Genomic DNA, 20,459 nt, shown 5'->3' with positions numbered 1-20,459 from the left:
CTGAGTCAGAGCTTGTCATGTCCCTGGGACGGGGAAGAAGCCACCCAGGTTACCAGCAGGGTGAGAAGCAGGTCCAAGCTCAGACCTGGGGCCTGATGTCTAAAGCCTGCACTGCATCTTCAGGAAACTTCACATCTTGTTTCTTGATGTTGTTCAGTCGCTCAGTTGTGTCCGACTCTTTGCAACCCCATAACTGCAGCACACCAGGCTTCCCTGTCCTTCACCATCTCCTGGAGTTTGCTCAAACCGATGTCCACTGAGTCAAAAATTCTTGTTTCTACCTTCCAAATCAATTCATATCTATTTATTCTCTTCCCTACAATTTACTCTCCAAGCAACAGTTGGTGGAACATTTAAACCCTCAGGAACAACATTTCTCAGCCTCCAAGACTTCAGTAACTGGAAATGCCCTCCAAGAGCAGGCAGGCCCCGTGTTGGGGCTCCCTTCTGGGCGGTTCCCTTCTCACAGGCTTGGCTTCTTAGCCCTGGTCACAACTGGCCACTGTGGCTTTCTCTCGGCTTCTTCACTCACCATCTGCATCCACTCCTGAGCTGCCACACAGCAAGCTCATCTGGCAGTGCCCAGCCTGCCTGGTGAAGGATGCCCTGCTAGGTCACGTGTGCTAGCTGTGTGACCCTGGACAAATTTCTGAGCCTCTCTGGGCCTCCATTTCCTTATCTATAAACTGGGGGTGATGATCATATTTACCTTCTTATGGGAGTTGTGAGGGACTGAGTGATTCTGTGTAATAGGAAAAAAAAAAACGGCTATACAAGAAACTTTTTAAACGCTGAATGTAGTATTATTGCAGTCACTATGAAACGGGAGGTTTCACTCTGGTCTCACGGCGCCCTCTCGCAGAGGTCGGTCATCACATCTGGATCCCTCCACTCAGCCTCCACGGTGATACAGGATTCACAAGAGTCTGCGCTGGGCCAGGCTCCCGGCTCAGCGGGCACCGCGTGCAGATCCTGCTGGAGCCAAGATTTCCAGCCATCCCGTCCAACTTTCCCTCTCCCTTCCAGGCCTCTAATCGTGCAGAGCGGGGCCGGGAGACCAGATCCTCTGTGGCTCCTGGCGAGGTGGTTCCGAGCTCAGTCGGCACAGCACCCTGAGGTCTGATCCCTGCACTCAGAGCAGGGCGGAGGGAGGGAGGAAGCTGCGCGGGGCGGGCCCGGGTCCCTAAAGGCCCCGCCCATCGGCCCGCCCACAAGCCCCGCCCACCGGCCCAGCCTTGGCCCCGCCCACTGCCTTGGCCCCAGCCTGCTGGGAACCCAGCAAAACAGATGCCCCTTTGAGCAGATGCTGTGTCATTAAAGCCAAGGGGGAATGGCTGTCTGTGGTCTGTGCGGAGTTCCCAGCTCCTGGCTGCACCACATGCCACGTGTGTATATGTTTGTGATGGTGTGTGTGTGTACATGGCTGTGTATGTGTGCCCTGTGTAGTTTATGTGTGTGAGTGTGTGTGTGTGCCTGAGCATGTGTGCCATAAGAGAGTGGATGGCGGGAGCCGGGGAAGCTGGTGCCCTGCTGGCCTACGTGGGCTCCGGCCAAGGTGGGCTCTGGTCTCAAGCCTAGGTGGGCTCTGGCCTAGGTGACCCAGGCCCTTGGGACCTAAGCTCGCCTTAACTGAGGAAGGAGCCCTGCTCCATAAGGCCTGGATCAGCCTGCGCAGTGAGGTGGATGAGATGGGAAGCCCAAGTTCAAAGAAATCCCTGATTTGAATGCTGGTCAGCTTCAGGGCTAAAAGAACAGGACATTGAATTCTGTTCAGTGTTGAATCCAGGATTCAAATCCTTGCCTGCCTCTGTCTCTGTTTCTCCATCTGGGCTCCTGGGCTTGGCCCTTGCAGCCTCCTGTGACCAGGGCAGTCCCCTGCACAGCACAGTGGGGCCCGGTGGCCCCAAGCAGGTACAGCACTGACGCAGGGCAAGTCCTCTCACTTGCCTTGCCCAGGCCGGCCTTTCTTTGCCCCTTGGGAGAGCCAGGAGCCTTCTGCTGATCAGAGGTTGCCTGGAGAGACTCCAGGAGAACTGGCCCCGGTCTGGTTCCTGTACAGGGCCCTGGAACCCTGAGCCCCTTTCCTTGTCTTCTTGCCCTCCCCGCTCCCAGGCCCTGCAGGCTCCGCTGTCCCTGGTCCCTGCTCTTCCCTTCAGGACCCTCACGTCCTGCGGAGGGTGGGGAGCAGGAGGACGGGGGGTGGGGGGAGATGCTGCAGAGTAAATAATCAGAGCGAGCTGCTCTGATTGGCTTTAGGGAGGCGGACACTGTCTACTTAAATGGCAATTGCATCCTCTGTGCCTTTTAACTGTCACCAAGGAGGAGAGAGGGAGAGACAGAGAGCAATCACCTCGGGCTGCCTGTGAGTACCGCTCTTTGTCCTCATAGCCTGGGGGGACCAGACTCAGAGGGGAAGCCAGTTCCTGGTGCCGGGGGCCCTTAAGTTTGGGGATGCTGGGGATGGGAGGTTTGCCTGTTGATTGCAGCTGGGTGGATCTCCTCTGGCCAGCTGGGAGGGGTGCATCAGCTGTGTGCAGGTGTGGCAGGCTACTAGAACTTTTTGAGAAGATTGGTGCCAATCTAAGTTCCCTGCTTTTGTGTGTGGCATGTCTAAGCAACAGGTGAGATAAAGAATCAGAAACTTCTGATAATTTTTAGCCCATGATCTCTGAGCCATAATAGCAACAGAACAGAGCGAGTAGAAATGATTTCTCAGGCTGGTTCGTGGTGCATCTGAAGCGCACAGAGGCCAGGAGATGGAGACCCGGGGAGAATATGGACCCCTCTTGTCCTCTGCTGTGAAGGGCATCCTCCTGCACGATGCTTGTAAAAATCAATTGGGTCCGATGTTTACAAAGGGCTAAGTACACAGTAGGTGGTCATTAATGTGATCTATATTACTAATAAGCAAGTAAGTAAACTGCAGATGGGAAAACGCGGGGATTCTAATTCTGGTGAGGGAACCATCTGCTCAGGGTATGTTATTTTCTCCCGTTTTCAAGGGAAATTCAAGTAGGCGACTTGGGTTTTCTCCTTCATCCTATTTCTCTCACAGGCTCCAAGAGTTGGGTCTTTACAGTTGATTTCTTATTTAAATAGCAGTGTTTTTCTTCTGAGACAGAACCAAAAACAGAGGGGACCGTTGCCACATAAAAAGCAGCCAGGACAATGGTCACCCTGGAATGGTTAAGACAGGCAAGATGAGGAGAATCTGGGTGTTTCCTGAAAAAAATCGTGACATTCACAGCAGCCTCTCTGTGTCTCCCAGGTCCATGGCAGGTGGGCTGGCGGTTTGCTTACAATGATCAAAATAAAACAAAATCCCTTTGTGAAAGTGTTAGCCACTCAGTTGTGTCTGACTCTTTGCAACCACAGAGACTTTAGTCCACCAGGCTCTTCGGTCCATGGGCTTCTCCAGGCAAGAGCACTGGAGAGGGTTGCCATTTCCTTAAACTTCCACGAATTCAAATAAATAGCTGGGCAGTTTATTTACGCACTTTCCCCTCTTCATGATGTTTATTCTGAAGGTCTTACCTTGTTAACTCGTCATCTGAGTCTGGTGGCAAGTTTAGGGAGAGACTGCAGGAAAATTTGACTCCCTCCGTATTTCAGAAAAGCTGTCCTCAGTCTCTTGGATCTCTTCGGCATTTCTGGAGGAGGACACTCGGGGCGCAGGAGGGCAGCAATACGGCCTCAGAGGAAAGGTTAAAGTCCCCCTGTGCTCTGCATCCAGCGAGGTTCCCTGTAAGTGAGGGGTGTGGGGGACCCCAGACCAAAGGGAATTGGATGGTGTCCTGAGCTCACAGACCACGTGTGAAACCACTGATGAGCTGAGGGGCTTAGTCCAGCCACCTGCTTCCCTGAGCCCATCTCCTCATCTCGAGAGTGGGGATAATTTTGCTGCTTTGCGGAGCTGCTGTGGAGATTTAGGGCAGAGGTGAAGGGCTACCCCAGGCCATGGACGGTCACCATTGAGCATTTGTCAGGGTTTGGAGGAGCTGGGGGAGAAGTGCTTCTGCCGGGTCGTTCAGCCTCTGCCTGTTTCTGTCGTGTTGGGACCAGCGCAGGTTGGGGCCAGTGCCCTCACCTGGAGCGTCTTCTGGTGACCAGGCAGGACTCTGACAACACTGGCTCTGTCTCCCCAGCCCAGGTGGGAGCCCCTAGGGATGGGCACTCTGACTCCTCAGGCCACGTGAGAACGCAGGTGGCAGACAGCCCAGGTGTGTGTGTGGCTGTCCGGCCACAGGGGTCAGGAGGAGGCTGGCTTCAGGGTTGGAAATGCAAGCAGAGCTGTTCCTCTTACCAGCTCTGGCCTCGATAGGAGCATCCGCCCCTCAGAGCCTTAGCAAGATGGCAGAGTTAACACTGGCCAGGGTGCTGAGAGTGTGAATGATATAAGGCATCCAACGAACTCAGCAGAAGGCCAGGCAACACCGATTCCTTTGTTTTCTTGGAACATAGGATGGAGCCACCAAGTGGCAAGCGTTCCCAGGATTTGACTTGGGGGATCCTCAGTTGCAGGCTCGTGAGTGATGTGGTGACAGGCCTGCACCCGTGCCCAAGGAGTGAGTGTTCACAGTGAATCCAGAAAGTCAGTGTTTACTCCTGACCCAATTTGTGGGAAAAAGTGGGGACTTCATAAAGCTTGTGCCAGAGATACTGCCTAGACGCACAGTGGCAGGTGGCAGGTGTTTATTCTAGCTGGGAAGTCAATATGTATTGTAGTCACAGGGCATCCTGCCTGTGATGAAAAGAAGCAGGCAGCTAAAACATCGTCTCAAGTCTATAAAAAAGGCAGAAGGTTGTGACCTTTTATCAATTATTAACGTGACTCCAAGAGAATAAGAGAAGGGGGCAGGGTGAAGGATCGAGAAAAAAATAAGGAAAAAAGTTAAGGGGGAGGAGGTCTAGTCTGACACTAAATTAAAATGGAAACAGAAGAGGAAAGTTCAGATTCAAGTGACTGATGGTTCTTATGTGACTATCCTAGAAGAGTAAACAGGAGTGAAAACGATAAAATTTTAAGCTTAATTTGAAGCTTAAATTTGAAAACTTTAAACTTAATTTGAAAAGCTAGCAGGGATGGCGTGTTCATGCCTACGAAGCCTGATGGGTGACATTTTTTTTAATTCTAGTTTTTCTGGAAAGAAATTTGGCAACATACCAAAGAACTGTAAAACTCACACCTTTGAATCCCATTGGGAATGATTATCTCTGAGGGACAGATTCAACAGGGGAGAAGTGCTTGGCCCTATGGTGGGTAGCTCACGGCTGCTTTCCCCACAGCAGTGCTGTTCACAACAGCCAACAAACTGCAATTAATGTGGGATGTGACACTTTGAAATCAGCAGGTATTGATAAGGTACATATGAGCACGATATTAATGTAATTGCACACGGTGTCATTAGGCTTCGGGGAAAATAAGTGGTAAGAGGCTGCTAAACGACACACATGTCCTGACGACAGCTGTTTGAATGGTCTGAGCTCAGGGATAAAGTAAAATACTATTAACTGGCTAAATGTCACCAATAATTCTCTACTTTTGAAGTTGCTTAAATTGTGAGTTTTTCAGCCAGCTGTCTATTCCATCCCAACCCATCTGCAGGAGTATGAGTGGAATCAGTATCTTCCCATGAGAGTAAGATTGAAAAATTGTGCTGTGCCTTTCTTTATGGCTCCTTCTCATAAAGAGTTTCTGGCCAGGAAAATACTAAGATGGGGACTGTTCATTAAGCAGGGACTGAATCAGAAACAGATGCGAGATTCTCATGTCAGAGGAGCGAGGCTTTCCTCTCTAAGTTTGATCTGCATCCAGGGCGGGCATGCTCTCTCCTCACCCTCCATTTCTCTCCTACTTCCCTGGCGCTCTGTCTGACCCCGTGATGATCTGACCTGCTTCTTTCCTAACATAAGGATGCATAAATGCCAGACCTAGCCAGCATTCTGAGTCTGAGAATTGCAGTGTCCTGTGCCTGCAGCATCTCGCTGCCCGATTACAAGGGGCCAAACCAGGACTCCAGAAGTCGTGGAGCCAGCCGGCGGCTACCCAGCCACTTACAGCAGAGCCAGGACTCACGTTTGTTGCTCTGACCTTAACCCCTGCTCTCTCTGCTTCTCACAACTGCTGGGAAGAGGAGCACGGTCGAGGGATGGCAGAGAGGAAGACTCTGGTTTTATGAAGTGCAGTAGGGAACCTCTCTAATCCAGACCCAGCTGGCCAGAGAGGAGGTGCCCCCTGGTGTCCAGCCCTGACAGGGAGAGCCCACTGCCCATCGCTCAGGCTTCTGTGGGGTTCCCCTCTGACAGCAAACTCCTGGTGATGTTGCCATGGCATGGACCACAGAAGCGGTGGTGTGCCCTACTTAGAACCCTATGTGATGCTTAGCGCTGTGCCATTTTACAGACTGAAGACGGAGGCGTGGAGGCCCAGTGGCCTGGCCAGAGGCCCACCTGCAATGAAATGTGGCAAGTAGCTTGTCCTCCTAGTTACCCTGTGTCAGGGATGCAATCAGGAGAAGGGAGGTGCCCTTGGAGACTGCCTCCTCCTGGCCTCTAGGGAGCATCTAGGAAATCATTCCTGGAATCTCAGGGAAAAACTGGTTTTTCATTCTGATCTAGAGGGTTGATCGTACTGTTTCCAGGAAACCCCCAAGCTGTTGGAGATGCACTGTGCCTGTGTTTGAGTCCAGTGCATTCAGTTTGTGGTGGGTCAGGGGTCAGAGTGCTGCGTCCTGTCTCTCTGAGCCTCAGTGGATTTATTGCTCAGGAGGTGATAATAGTCTTGATAAGATTGTTAGGAAGATTAACTGGAGCCCCTGCAAAAAGTTGACATTGCACTTAGTACATGTAAGTTAATGTAAATGTTGACCATTTTTTAAAAGAAAAATTGTGTTGAACTGTACTTGATTTACAATGTTGTAAGTTTTGCTGTGCAGTAAAGTGATTCTGTTACACATACATATATTTTTTAAAATACTGTTTTCTTTTATGCTTTATCACGGGATATTGATTATAGCTCCCTGTGCTGCATAGTAGACCCTGGTGTTTATCCACCCTGCATGTAATAGTTCGTGTCTGCTAACCCCAAGCTTCTAGTCCACCCCGCCCCCGCTGCCCCTCCCCCTTGGCACCCACAAGTCCATCTTCTCTGAGTCTATTTCTGTTTTGTGGATAAATTCATTTGTCACTTAATATGCTAATCTCAGGTCCATCCATGTTGCTGCAAATGACATGATTTCATTCTTTTTAATGGCTGAGTACTATTCCATTCCGGTGGCTCAGAGAGCAAAGCATCTGCCTACAATGCAGGAGACCCAGGTTCGATCTCTGGGTTGGGAAGATCCCCTGGAAAAGGAAATGGCAATGCACTCTGGTACTCTTGCCTGGAAAATCCCATGGACGGAGGATCCTGGTAGGCTACAGTCCATGGGGTCGCAAAGAGTCAGACGCGACTTCACTGTTTCACTTTTTACTGTTCCCTTCAATATATGTACCCTGTCTTCTTTATCCATTCAGCTGACAGTGGGTATCTAGGCTGCTTCCATATCTTGGCTATTGTAAATAGTGCTGCAGTGAACGTTGGGGTGCATGTATCTTTTTGAAGCCAGATATTTGCCCAGGAGTAGGATTGAAGGATCATATGGTAGCTCTATTTTTAGTTTGTTTAAGGACCCTCCATACTGTTCTCCATAGTGGCTGCACCAATCACATTCCCACTGATAATGTAGGAGGATTCCCTTTTTTCCACACAGTCTCCAGCATGCATGGTAATGTTGACCATTTTTAAACTGATGCAAGAGTCCCTATTTCACCAAGAACACCTCAGCTTAGGTAAAGTAATTGTATGAGTGTAAGAAAGTGGTAAGAGAGTATAGAGAGGACAGAGTGCTTGGCAGGATACATGGGCTCTGCCTCAGCTCTGCATTCATCCCTGGGAAGACTCTCAGCACCTCTTCCTCCTGTACGATGAGGGTAGCAGTGGCACAGATGTGGTAAAGCATGCAGCAAGTCAGGACTGCCTTTTGGGGCCTCTGTTCCTGCCTCTCCCTGCTCCCCTGGGGCCCTCACAGGCTGTGTTTCCCCAATTACAAGGGCACCTGGGTCCTGGGAGCATTTTGCCAATGGAGGGTGCTGGTGGGAGGTTGAAGGGCAGAGGTACCCACCTCCTTTGTGATGCTGGTCGTCTCCTCCACGGTACCAGCTCCATCCGGGTGAGCCTAACAAAGTTGTGGCTTTGCACTAATGGCCCGAGTCCCAGCTCCAGAACACAGTCTGCACCCCCCACCTGGCCTTAAGGCCCCTAAATATCTCACTGTTAGTTAGCGTGTTAAGTGGCACAAACGATGTTAGAGGATTTTTTTTTTCCCAAACAGGTTAACAGATCACCATTCTTATTGTTAGATAGGTCTCATTGCTGGAGGCTTCCTGACAGCCTTGGCTAGAAGCGTTTCTCCCGTCAGGATTGTTTATTCTCTTTGTGCCCATAGAGAGGATGATCATCCAGAAACCAGTCAATTTAGGGGGAGATGAGCCAATTTAGTTTTGCGCCCAGTATTCATGTGCTTGAGGTTTTAAAAAAGAGACAAGGCCTCACAGTTCCAGAGGGAGAAGTGTTTTTTGAAACATAAATTATGGTTTGTTTTTCCTGGAATAGTGGTGTTTTTTTTTTTTTTTAAAGTAAGCACTTCTCTTTTTATCCTGATAGAGAAGGAAAGCCAGGAAAGGTTGATTGAAGAGTCTGCTGTCCCAGGGTTTGAAACCAAAATAAAGGTTTGTCTGAATCCACAGGCAGGACCATGGACAGATGCAAACCACCTTGGTTCTGATCTTCCGCCCAGAGGCATGACCGTACTCAGAGCCCTGTGCGGTGGGAGTGGCTGGCCCTGTGTGTTCAGGGCTGGCTGTGCAGTCACCTCGTAAGCTCTGCACAGGGCCCACCCAACCCCCACCGCCAGGGAAGAATTGGCTGGAGCCTGCACCCAGCTCTCTCCAAACACCTGTGGCAAAGGCAGAATTCCAGGAGTCCAGGAAGGGGAATATTTTCAACTAGGACCACAAGGACTGCTGGGGCCAGAGCAGAGGGTAGCTCAAATCCAAGATGAACTTCTGGGTGCAAGACTGGGGAAACCAGGTCGGTTCTAAACCTGCAGGGTTAAAGGCTCAGCGTGAACTGTACACAGGAGTCTGGGAGAAGGCTCAGGATTCCCCGGGGAAAGGGCAAACTGTCTCCTGTTTTTGTGGGAGGTACATGATGAACTGGTTTATGGCTGTCTTAAAGGTAGAGAGTAGGATCTAATATGTCAGAAAGAAAATGTTCAGAGGACAAAAAGGTCTTCCACTCATTCATTTTCTCGTTCCTCATTCAGAAAACAGTCACGGTACTTACTGTGGTGTAGGGTCTGATTGGTCCTGAGAAACCAAAATAAAGAGTTGAGGACTCTGCTTAGAGAAGCCCGCAGTTAGCAGGGGATGACAGTGAAATGATGCAATACAAAAACGAATGGCCTAAGGGCCAGTCAGGAGGCCTGGGGGCCTGCAGACGGGTTCATACGGCCTCGAGCAGGTGGGGCTCACCACAGGGCTGCAGCTGCAACCAGATAATGTCAACAGCCACCGTTCCAAGGCCCGGAAAGGCATCAGTCATAACCTTTATCATCGCTTACATCTTCCAGACAATATTTGCTCAGCTTGAGGGCTGAGACAGCAAACAGCTCCACAATGAACACAAGATTCTCTGTGACTTTGTACTAAAAGTCTTCTGGAAAAGTCTTTGTGGGAAAGAATTGGCAAATAAAGGACAGAATGATTAGAAAATAATAATCAGGTCTTATCTTACAATTTGACTGGGAATATTTCTTCGGAAGGGTAAGTTGGTGCATCTGTCAGTTTATTTTTCCCAAGACCTCCCATTTGGCTATCCATACTCATGTATTCCCATTAGAAGAGAGCGGCTGATACTCCAGGAACCTAAGCATCCTTCTGAAGCCTCAGAGCATCCCTGGAGCCTTAGTAGGGCAAATAGAGGTTGTGAGAATATTTACTCTAAGAAGCCTTTTTTAATAATCTTGCACAAGGAACAAATCACAAAGAAACAGATCCTGAGATCTGACTACATTAGAATTCTTATAGGTCAGAATAAAATTAAAAGCAAAACTATATCAAATAAAAATGAGGAAAATGTCTGCAAAATATATCACACATAGGGTATAAGTATTTATTATAGGGTGCAAGTATTTATTATATTAGTGTTCTTGTAATTAAATAAGAAAACATCTAAAAATGTAATGAACAAGCAGTTCATTAAAAAGGAAATCCAAGAAAAGAAATCTCACACCACTATCCAAAGTCGTGTGAGAAAACTATTTGTCTTCATAGATCAACATAAAAGGAAATCACGAAACTTTGCCTGACTGGCAAAGCTGAAAACGTATCTCAAGCCCAGTGCTTGCCATTGTGTGGCAAATCTAGAGTTTTTATACAGTCCCTGTGAGTGAGTAATTTGGCAAAAATATTTTTTGGGGACAAGTCTGGCCATATAATTTTAACCAGGTGACCCAGCGGTAAAGAATCCACTTGCCAATGGACACAGGAGACATAGGGAACTTGGGTTCAATCCCTGGGTTGGGAAGATCCCCTGGAGGAGGAAATGGCAACTCAGTCCAGTATTCTTGCCTGGGAAATCCCATGGACAGAGGAGCCTGGCGGGCTACAGTCCATGGGGTGGCAGAGAGTTGGACATGATGGAATGACCGAGCATGCACACAAAATACGTATCTCTATAATAATTTGTTCTAAAGGAATTATAGAATAAATACTTTTCCTAAGAAAATTTTGACACAAAACAGTGAAGAAACAAAAGATTGAGGTTGTATATTTCAGTGCTTTATAGAAAATCTAACATGTATTGAATGCTTATTTTGTGCCTCTTTTCCTCAGCTGTTCCCATGTACTTATCTAATTATGATAAAAATTATTTGAGACAGAGCTTTATTATTATGTTTGTGTTCAGTTGAGGAAAAGGAAACCACAGTGGCATCTATGTCATGCTGTGCAGAGTCTTTTAGTTCTTGATCGTGCAGGGTTGGCCGTTAGGCTACACCAACTGTCCCCACTAACGTAGGTGATAACCAGGGATGACGTAGATATTCAACAATAGTGAGGTACGTTGTGAACACAGCACATTCACCCTCTGGAACACTATGCAATTGGGAGAAATCACGCAATAGAAAAGTATTTATCAACCTGGGAAATGTACTCATAATTACTTCGTGAAAGAAAACAAGCTAGCAAAAAGATCAGCTGTTTGATGCAATTTTGGTTGAATTTGAATCAAGTCAATTTAAAATACGGCAATTTGAAGTAAAACCTAGTTTTACTCTATGTGTGACATTTGACATAATCAGAGTTGTTCCAAGTGAAAAATAAATTTAGAAGCCTTCAGGCCCAAGGAATTATGAACCCGAAAGTGTACATATAACGAAGGCTTCATGGCTTTGCACTCAGAGCCTTTGGAAATTCTGGCCACGATATTTTGGATAAGCCCCCTTGACCTGCAGCTTATGAAACACAAAGGTGCAATGGAAACTCAAAGACTCAGTTTGGTGTTTCTCATGCTATTATTTTAGCCTTTGCTGTTGCTGAAATTTAGAATCAAATCCTATATCATATCCAGTCACCGTCACTCATGCGTTCACTTGTGAAAATTGTACCCCAAACAATCATCTGGATGTGGAGGTTTGACCCAGTCAGTAGCCTTGATGGAGCCTGGAACCTTCCATGGGTGGCTTCTATACTATTCCTGGAGGATATCTGAACAGAGAACTTTGGAGAGAAGGCCAAGAGAGGAGAGCCACCACAGGCTGATTCCCCGTTTCAGAGACACTCTCCTCAGCCAGACTCACTCAGGCTTCTCTGAGCCCGCTCCTGAGTGCAGGTTTGCACCTCAGGGAGCTGAGCCCATCTGTAGCAGAAAACCAGGCTAAGTTGGTTTATCTAGAGAGCTTCTGTCCTTGGGATACAATTCAGCTCTTCTTCCTCCTTCTGGCCTCAGGGAGCTGAGCCCAGCTGTAGCAGAAAATCATGCTAAGTTGGTTTATCTAGAGAGCTTCTGCCCTTGGGATACAATTCAGCTCTTCTTCCTCCTCCTGGACACCCAGCCAAACTATTCTTAGTAAAGTACCATCTGCTTCCTAGCTCTACCTGTCTTCTGGAAATCCCCACTGACCCCTGTTGTATTTGGGAGACAGTCTCCCTCTCCTATTGCAATAGTCTTGAGTAAAACCTGTCTTGATATGTTTAACATTAAAATTGTCAAAAAAATAAAAGAAAAGCAACACAGATGATGGGAAACGATGGAAGAAGTGCTGAGAACATGATCTCAAGATCATCAGCTAGATACAGTGGCTTGTAGAGCCGTCTCCCAACACTTACTCCCACAGGAAAACTAATCTTGATTTATGAATCTTTGAACTATTAGAATTAAGAAATGTATCCATGACTTAGCATACAATTGTCTCTTATAAGAAACAACAGGGAAGGGTGTGTGCCAGAATTTTTGAGTGGTGGGATTCTAGATGAATATTTTTCTTTCTTTGTGTTGTCCACATTTCCAGTTTGGAAAATATAGTCCATGCTTACTATTCATAGATTTTCTATATGCAGGTACAACTGTTTTCAACAATTCATTTGTATTATTAGTCGCCACAATGGTGCCTTTATGATCATTCTTGGGCACACAGACATAAAAGGATTAAAAATTTAAGTTGCCCAAGGGGCTTGTTGCCAGCAGAATCTAATAAGGCAACACTCTGCCTAGTTGCTTCAGCAAGTGGTCTAATTACTGCTGTGTCTTTATGTTATTCTTGGTTACCTGACTATTAAAAATGGCCCCCAAATATAGTGCTGACATGCATTCCAGGGGTCCTACATGCAAGAAGGCTGTGATGTGCCTTAGGGAGAAAACACATGTATTAGATAAGTGACATTCATGAGTTAAAGAGTTCTTGGCCAGAAGTTCAAAGTCAATGGGGCCAGGTGTATTAAATAAAGTGTATTTAAAAGGAAATAGGGTTTCCCATGGAGAAGGCGATGGCACCCCACTCCAGTACTCTTGCCTGGAAAATCCCATGGACGGAGGGGCCTGGTGGGCTGCAGTCCATGGGGTTGCGAAGAGTCGGACACGACTGAGTGACTTCACTTTGACTTTTCACTTTCATGCATTGGAGAAGGAAATGGCAACCCACTCCAGTGTTCTTGCCTGGAGAATCCCAGGGACGGGGGAGCCTGGTGGGCTGCCGTCTACGGGGTCGCACAGAGTCGGACACGACTGAAGCGACTTAGCAGCAGTGGCAGGGTTTCCCAGGTGGTGCTAGTGGTAAAGAAACTGCCTGCCAATGCAGGAGACATAAAGACATGCGTTTGACTCCTGGGTGGGGAAGATCCCCTGGAGACGAAAATGGCAACCCACTCCAATATTCTTGCCAGGAGAATCCCATGGACAGAGGAGCCTGGTGGGCTACAGTCCATAGGGTAGCAAAGAGTCCAACACAGCTGAAGTGACTTAACATGCATACATGCCTGATTTCAAATGGCAAATGTTAATGTCTCTGGACAACAGTAGTAGGATTCAATAGGCCTGGTTACAAATCAAAGCTAATTCCAGCTTTCTTGGGCCTTCCCTGGAGGCTCAGATGGTAAAGAATCTGCCTGCAATGTGGAAGACCTCGGTTCAGTCCCTGGGTTGGGAAGATCCTCTGGAGAAGGGAATGGCTGCCCACTCTTGCCAATAGAATTCTATGGACAGTCTATCCTGGCGGGTTACAGTCCATGGGATCTCAAAGAGTCAGACACAACTGAGCGACTAACGCACCAAAGGGAACAGAAAAAAGATTATGTATTGATTGATTGACAAAAATGTGACTAGAAATGCACATAAATGTAACCTTGCATTTTCTCTGGGAAAGGTCCAGTGTTTGCTAATTCAGAGTTCATGGATTCTTTATGGAATGTTACCACCACAGAGGACCAGGATCACCTGGATGTTATGTGATGAGGAAAGAAGCAGGTTGTATGGAGAGGTGTGGTCCCATCTGGTGATGATATAGAAAGTCAAGATAGAGACAGAAGACTTGCTGATGGGGCTTATCCTATCCAGGCTGTGCTCATGCTGGACACCGGCCACGTGGCTGCCTTTCTACCTTCCGGAAAGATCAGCATGGTCATCTGCTTTTCTCAGATAAAGGGAGACTCAGAGAGTCTCTGTCCCACAGCCCATGAAGAATAAGGCACGATTTGGAAACCAAGGCTTGTTATTAAAGTTGCAATGGACCATGGAAATAAATGTGTGCCTGGTCCATTTCATGATACAGACAGGAAAAGAAATGAGACAGAGACGTGGCATTGTGGTTAGCTGAGTAGCTGGTGAATAGTAGAATAAGTACTTTGCTACAGTCTCCAAACCCATATGGACATGGAAAAGTGTAACTGACTCAGAGTCTGGGTGGAGTCAGGGGTGTTTGGTTCTCTGCCCCAGCAGCCCCCGTGGTTGGCTTGGATCTGCTCCACTACAGATGAGGCATCGTCACATCTGCAACTGATTTCTCTTCTCTCTGTGCAGCTTTTGCGTCTGAGGAAGGCCAGTTACCATGAATGCAAGCGAGTTCCGCAGGCGGGGGAAGGAAATGGTGGATTACGTGGCTGACTACTTGGAGGGCATTGAAGGGCGCCAGGTGTTCCCTGACGTGGATCCAGGCTACCTGCGCCCCCTGATCCCCACCACCGCCCCGCAGGAGCCAGAGACATTTGAGGCCATCATCGAGGACGTCGAGAAGATCATCATGCCGGGGGTAAGCCTACATCCATGGTTGAAGAAGGGGAGGGCAGCTGTCAGCTTAGCACCTGTTGGGTGTCAGGCAATGCACTTGTATCATTGCCCCTAATCCTCACAGTCATTTTCTTGGGGAGAAACTTTGTTATTTTCTCTTTTATAGCTGAAACAACTGAAGCCCAGAGAGGTTGAGTGATCTGCCTAAGGTCACACAGCTAGTAAGTGATGGAAGCAGGACTGCAGTCCAGATCGTGTGGGCTCCAAACGTGGCGACTCTGATTTCCCTCCAGCCGCCTAGGTTGTTACTGAGCCAACCTGGGTCCACTGGCCCCTGTGCAGTAAAGCAAGTCATCTGACACAGGTTGTGGTGAAGGATAGTGCCATATTTCTTGCAGGCCTCCAGCAAGGAGTCCAGGACAGCTAACGTTCAAAACACCCGAACTCCCGGTGGGTTTCTGGAAAGCATTGTTAAAGTCTCAAGGTAGTGATCAGCTCCTCCTCTTGTTGGTTGATGGTGAGGCCACGGGGTAGGATCACAGGGGTTCACATGATCAATTCTCAGGTGCCGAAAGGCTGGGAGCTATGTGCTCATGGTCATCAGGTAGTTAATTTCTTCCATGTTGTAGGGATTTTATCATCTGTAAAACAACTCAGGAAGTGCATGTCAGATACTATTATCTGGGTACTTCAGAGAGGAGCCACCGCAAAGGCTATGGGGGAGGGGTCTGTTTCCAGCCCCATAGGGTCCTGCTCGGTTACAAGGTCAGTCCCCTGCCCTGAGACCCTGGGACATGAGAGAGATGGTTAGTTTCAAATAAGTTAAATCAGCAGAGGGGCTATCAGTGTGCGGAAAAAATATTTCGTTTATTTTATCTCAGAGTGGGCTGCGTGGTGCTGAGACTGCCCAGCGTGGATCACCAAAGTGGGCCTCTTTGTCTGTGGTCCATGAGCCTGGGCGTGGGGTATACTCGGGGCTGCAGACAGACCTGGGGAGCACCCAGGACAGCTGTCTCCCAAGAGTCACTTGGAGGGAAGCAGACAGCTCAAGTTCAAAGGAAACTCCACTGCAGCTCCATGCTTGCATGGTGAGGTTTTCCTTGGACTTACCTAAAGGCATGTTCACTGCTGTGGTGAGGGGTCTCAGACCCTTAGCCTCACCCCCTCAGCTCTAGTCAGGAGCCCAGGGCCTGGAATTTCAGACCCTGACACTCAGGATGAGGCGCCCCCACCCATGGGGTTCCTGATGGGTTCCTTAAGTCCAGGGCACCTCCCCGCCCTCCTCCTCCCAGGAGTTCCTGTGACATTTGCGCTTTGAGCAGAGAGCAGGATTCTGGTTCTCACCAGCCCAGAGGTTATGCCAATGTGACAAGCCGCTCAGCACGAAATCCCTCCCATGAGTGCAGTTAAATGTCAGAGCCGGGGACGGCCCAGCTGCTCTGCAGCAGCAGATCCCACTGCTGGCAACTTGGATAGGTGCATCCTCTTCTCATGGGGCAAAGGCTGGGTATTCAAGGTCAAGGTTCCCACAGATTTGGATCCTGGGAGGTTCTCATCCCAGCCTTTCTTCCGCACAGAGGGTCCGCCCTTTCCATTGCCTCCAACCCCTTACCTCCCGAAGGTCCCACCTGTAGGTACCATTTCACGGGGTTTCCATGAGACTGCCAAACCCAGAAGTTTCTGCTCCATTAGCTGGGAATGGATTGGACAGGAGAGTGAGGATGCTGCAGTAGGCAGCTGCTGCTGCTAAGTCACTTCAGTCGTGTCCAACTCTGTGTGACCCCATAGACGGCAGCCCACCAGGCTCCCCCGTCCCTGGGATTCTCCAGGCAAGAACACTGGAGTGGGTTGCCATTTCCTTCTCCAAAGCATGAAAGTGAAAAGTGAAAGTGAAGTCGCTCAATCCTGTCCGACCCTCAGCGACCCCATGAACTGCAGCCTTCCAGGCTCCTCCATCCATGGGATTTTCCAGGCGAGAGTACTGGAGTGGGCTGCCATTGCCTTCTCTGAGTAGGTGGCTGAGGAAACCTCAAAAATCAAATCTTTCTCTCTTTTTTTCCTTTTCTGATATAGACTATTTTTTGGAGAAGTTTTAGGAAAAGCAGTCTCATAACACAAGGAGATGGGATCTCAGGAGCAGCCCCCTTGCTGACACTTCTGGCCAGCAGTTAAAACAAGGTTTTTCTATTAACAGAGACTTGACTCTCTGTGGCAAACCCAAGCACCCTGGCCCCTGCCTGCAGGGCTGCCCCCCGGCCCCAAGTGACTGCCCGTGTCCCACACAGGTGACCCACTGGCACAGTCCCTACTTCTTCGCCTACTTCCCCACGGCCAGTTCGTACCCGGCCATGCTCGCGGACATGCTGTGTGGGGCCATCGGCTGCATCGGCTTCTCCTGGGTGAGTGTTGGTGGGGGTGCAGGGGTCCTGGGGTTCCCACATGGGACATGCAGCCAGGACTCAGGCAGTGAGCAGGTGGTGCCACCCCTGTGGGAAGAGAGGAACTTAGGTCTGGGCAGAGGGGCCTTGCATGGGAATTTGGAGTTCAGGGAAGCAGAGGGGGAGTCTGTCTATATTCAAAAGTCTGTTCTGCACAGTAGTGTGTTTAGAGGTGCTTGGTTTGAATTCAAACCACAGCAGAGGCCCTGGAGTTTCTGCAGCCCAAGCCTGGGGACCTGCATGTCTCCCAAGCAGAACGAGGGGTTTCTAGACCATCTGCAGTTTGAGAAACATGACTGCCCTGGTCCCACGCGCTCTGTTCTTGGCTATGGATGCTGTCCAAGGAGGGACCCCAACCCAACAGAAGTGCCGCTGCCAAGAGCAGGGGATCGGCCCTGCCTCCACACCAACCCTGGGGCGTCTTTATATACAATGGAATATTACTCATCTGTTAAAAAAAAACACAGTAATGCCATTCACAGCAATGTGGATGGACGTAGAGATTATCATACTAAGTGAAGTAAGGCAGGCAGACCAAGACAGGCATCATATGATGTCGCTTATAGGTGGGATCTTAAAAATGGTACAAACGATCTTATTTACAAAACAGAACTAGAATCCCAAACATAGAAAACAAACTTGTGTTTAGCAGGGGGTAAGGTGGGGAAGGAATAAATTAGGAGCTGGGGATTAACATATATACACTACTACATATAAAGTGGATAACTAATAAAAACCTGCTATATAACACAGGGAACTCTTGAATATTCCATAATGACCCATATGGGAATAAAATCTAAAGAAGAAGGGATATAGGTATACATATAACTGATTCTCTTGCTGTACAGCAGAAACTAACACCACATTCTAAATCAACTATGCTCCAATAAAAACTTTTTTGTAAAAAGGCCTAGAAAGATCCCAGCCCAGCACCACAGGAAAGATTCCTGGCTTCCCCCATGCAGAGTGCTCCAGAGAAGGGCCGCCTGCTGACTGTGTGAGGGACCCCAGCGCTGCCCATGTTTGAGGGCCTCTCTGCAGGCCAGGGTCTGTACTCAGCCTTCTGGGCCCAGGGTGCCTGCTTGCTTGTGCTAAGTAGCTGAGCAGACTCCTAACTCCTGACTTGTGCTGAATAACGGCCTCAGGCACTAAGAAGTTGTGAGTTCCTAAACGCCCAAGCTCCGGCACCCCCGCCACCCCCTGAGCCCCGGCTCCGGCCCCCTCCCTCATTGCTCCTCTCTAGCCTGGGGTCCACAGTTGCTGGGAAGGGGGCCTCAGCGTCCCAGAGGCAGACTTGGAGGGTCAGCCCTCAACTCTTGCCTTGGTTGCAGGGATTTCTCTTTGGAAGAGCAGCCTGGGTGCTGCCCATGTGGCCTCGGGGACCCTCAGAGCACATGTCCCCTAAAGCACATTCCTTACATCAGACAGGACAGGGGACTCCACTCGGACTCCAACCCAGAGCCCCCTGTCCCTCAGGGTGATGGCACCTGTCCTTCCGGGTCTGTTCTTCTGAGGATGGTCTGGTGCCCTGGGGCTTGGAGGGCTGCCTCACTGTCTCTGAGAGGCACTGGCCGAGCCCTGGGCTCTGAGCAGTGAGGCAGGTTCCCATGCCTGGAGTGGGCCTTGGCCAGGATGGGATGGAGGGGGGCCCTCTGGATGGTGCTGCCCCACAGTATATGGGGAACTGGGGCACGTGTGAGGGCCAAGGGCACCCAGAGCACCACAGTGAGACCCACATGGTTGGAAAGGCTGGTTCATCTGCAGGTGGGGCCTATGGCCAGCTCACCCCCTCTGAGCCCAAGGAGAACCATCCCAGAGCTTGGAAGGCAAGATCAGAGACTGGGAGGTTCCTGGGGCTTCACCTCCTCCACTCAGCCCATCTCATTCCTCTCACTGTGACTGTGGACCGGGGTCCACCAGAGAGTCTTACTAGGTCCTTCTATAAACAAACAGACAGCTGAATGAGGAAGCTGGCCTGGGAACATGCGGCTGTGGGGCAGGTCATCTCAGAGGTTGATGCCTTCCTGCCCCGCTATCCTCCCAAGTCGTGGCTGGAGACCATGTTTGAAACTTTGGGAGATGTTTGAATAGCACCTGGGATCAGGCAATTTTAATCTAGAGGTCAATAAATGAATAAAGCCTGCTGTTGCTTCTGAAATTCAGCCAGATCTAGGCCCTTGTTCTGGCACCAGCCCCTAAAGGTTTATGATGGAGAAGCCCTGGAGGGCAGAGGACCCAAGCCTGTGGGTGAGGCAGGTAGAGACTTGCAAACCCTGTGCAGAGAACATGGACTCCAGCAGCCAACCTGGGCCCCAGAGAGCATGGCTCCTTCCTGGCTCTCCAGGGCCAGACGGAGCAGAAGGTTATGGGCGCCAGCTCTCAGCACGAAGTCCTGCCAGTGGTCCTTGGCAGCGACGTGGGGCTGCTGGGGGGAACGGTCCAGCCGCTGCTGCTCCAGAAGCTCCACCTTGTGCGAGCCCACCTTCAAAGTGAGTCCCATCCAGGGATGGGCCTTTTGAAAATGTTCGAAACCTTTCCCTCAATTGATCAAGGGCAGTAAGGAAGTTTCCCCTGCTTGTCATACCCCTGGATCCCAAGCTGGCGGGAAGCTCAGGGCAGCCGCCTGTGGTTCATCCTTTCCTCCTGCCCACAGGCTGCCAGCCCGGCGTGCACAGAGCTCGAGACGGTGATGATGGACTGGCTGGGGAAGATGCTGCAGCTGCCAGAGGCATTTCTGGCTGGAGAAGCTGGAGAAGGCGGCGGGGTGATCCAGGTAAGGTGGAGAGGGCAGGGTCCGGATTCTGGGGGTGCAGGTGGGCAAGAGGCCCGCAAGCATCTTGGGTCCTCGTTTCTTCTGGAGAATGAGCAGAGCAGAGCCCTGGGAAAGCTCTGCATCTGGTTTGGCTCCCCAGCCATCTCTCACTTCCAGGCCGCCATTGATGGTGGGCAGCATGGTGGCTGTCGCTTGGCTGGTGCACAGAAGTATACACACAGCTGTGGAGACGTGTGTGGGTCCCCATTGCTTGCCCATCTACCAGAGTGCTTCCCAGGCCCAAACTTAATTTTCACAACAGCGCTCTGATGAGGGACCATTTCCCAGCCCCCGTTTTACAGGCAAGGAAACTAGGGCTCAGAGCAGTCAGGTAACTTGCCCGTCGATGCCCAGCAGGTAAGTTCTACAGCTAGGGTCTGAGTCCACA

The 20,459-nt window shown here is 49.7% G+C and overlaps 1 protein-coding gene across 4 annotated transcripts in view; it reads left to right on the top strand.

The window, feature by feature from the left end:
- The window catches only part of DDC (dopa decarboxylase), a 105,647-nt gene that overhangs the window by 9,579 nt on the left and 75,609 nt on the right, over positions 1-20,459 (top strand). For 3 of the 4 annotated variants that reach the window (XM_086398015.1, XM_086398014.1, XM_086398017.1), the window contains exons 2-4: positions 14,615-14,843; positions 17,107-17,220; positions 19,913-20,032. In XM_086398015.1, the coding sequence (XP_086254141.1) occupies positions 14,643-14,843; positions 17,107-17,220; positions 19,913-20,032 (435 nt within the window). In that variant the 5' untranslated portion in view covers positions 14,615-14,642. Of the gene's footprint in view, positions 1-2,231; positions 2,363-14,614; positions 14,844-17,106; positions 17,221-19,912; positions 20,033-20,459 lie in introns of those variants that run through there. The other variant, XM_086398016.1, reaches the window with a different exon arrangement.

The sequence above is a fragment of the Bos grunniens genome, chromosome 4, assembly GCF_055505025.1.
Source record: "Bos grunniens cultivar Pamir isolate PY7600 chromosome 4, Bosgru_T2T1.0, whole genome shotgun sequence".
NCBI classification, from domain to species: Eukaryota; Metazoa; Chordata; class Mammalia; order Artiodactyla; family Bovidae; genus Bos; species Bos grunniens.
This window is presented reverse-complemented; position numbering and strand designations above follow the sequence as displayed.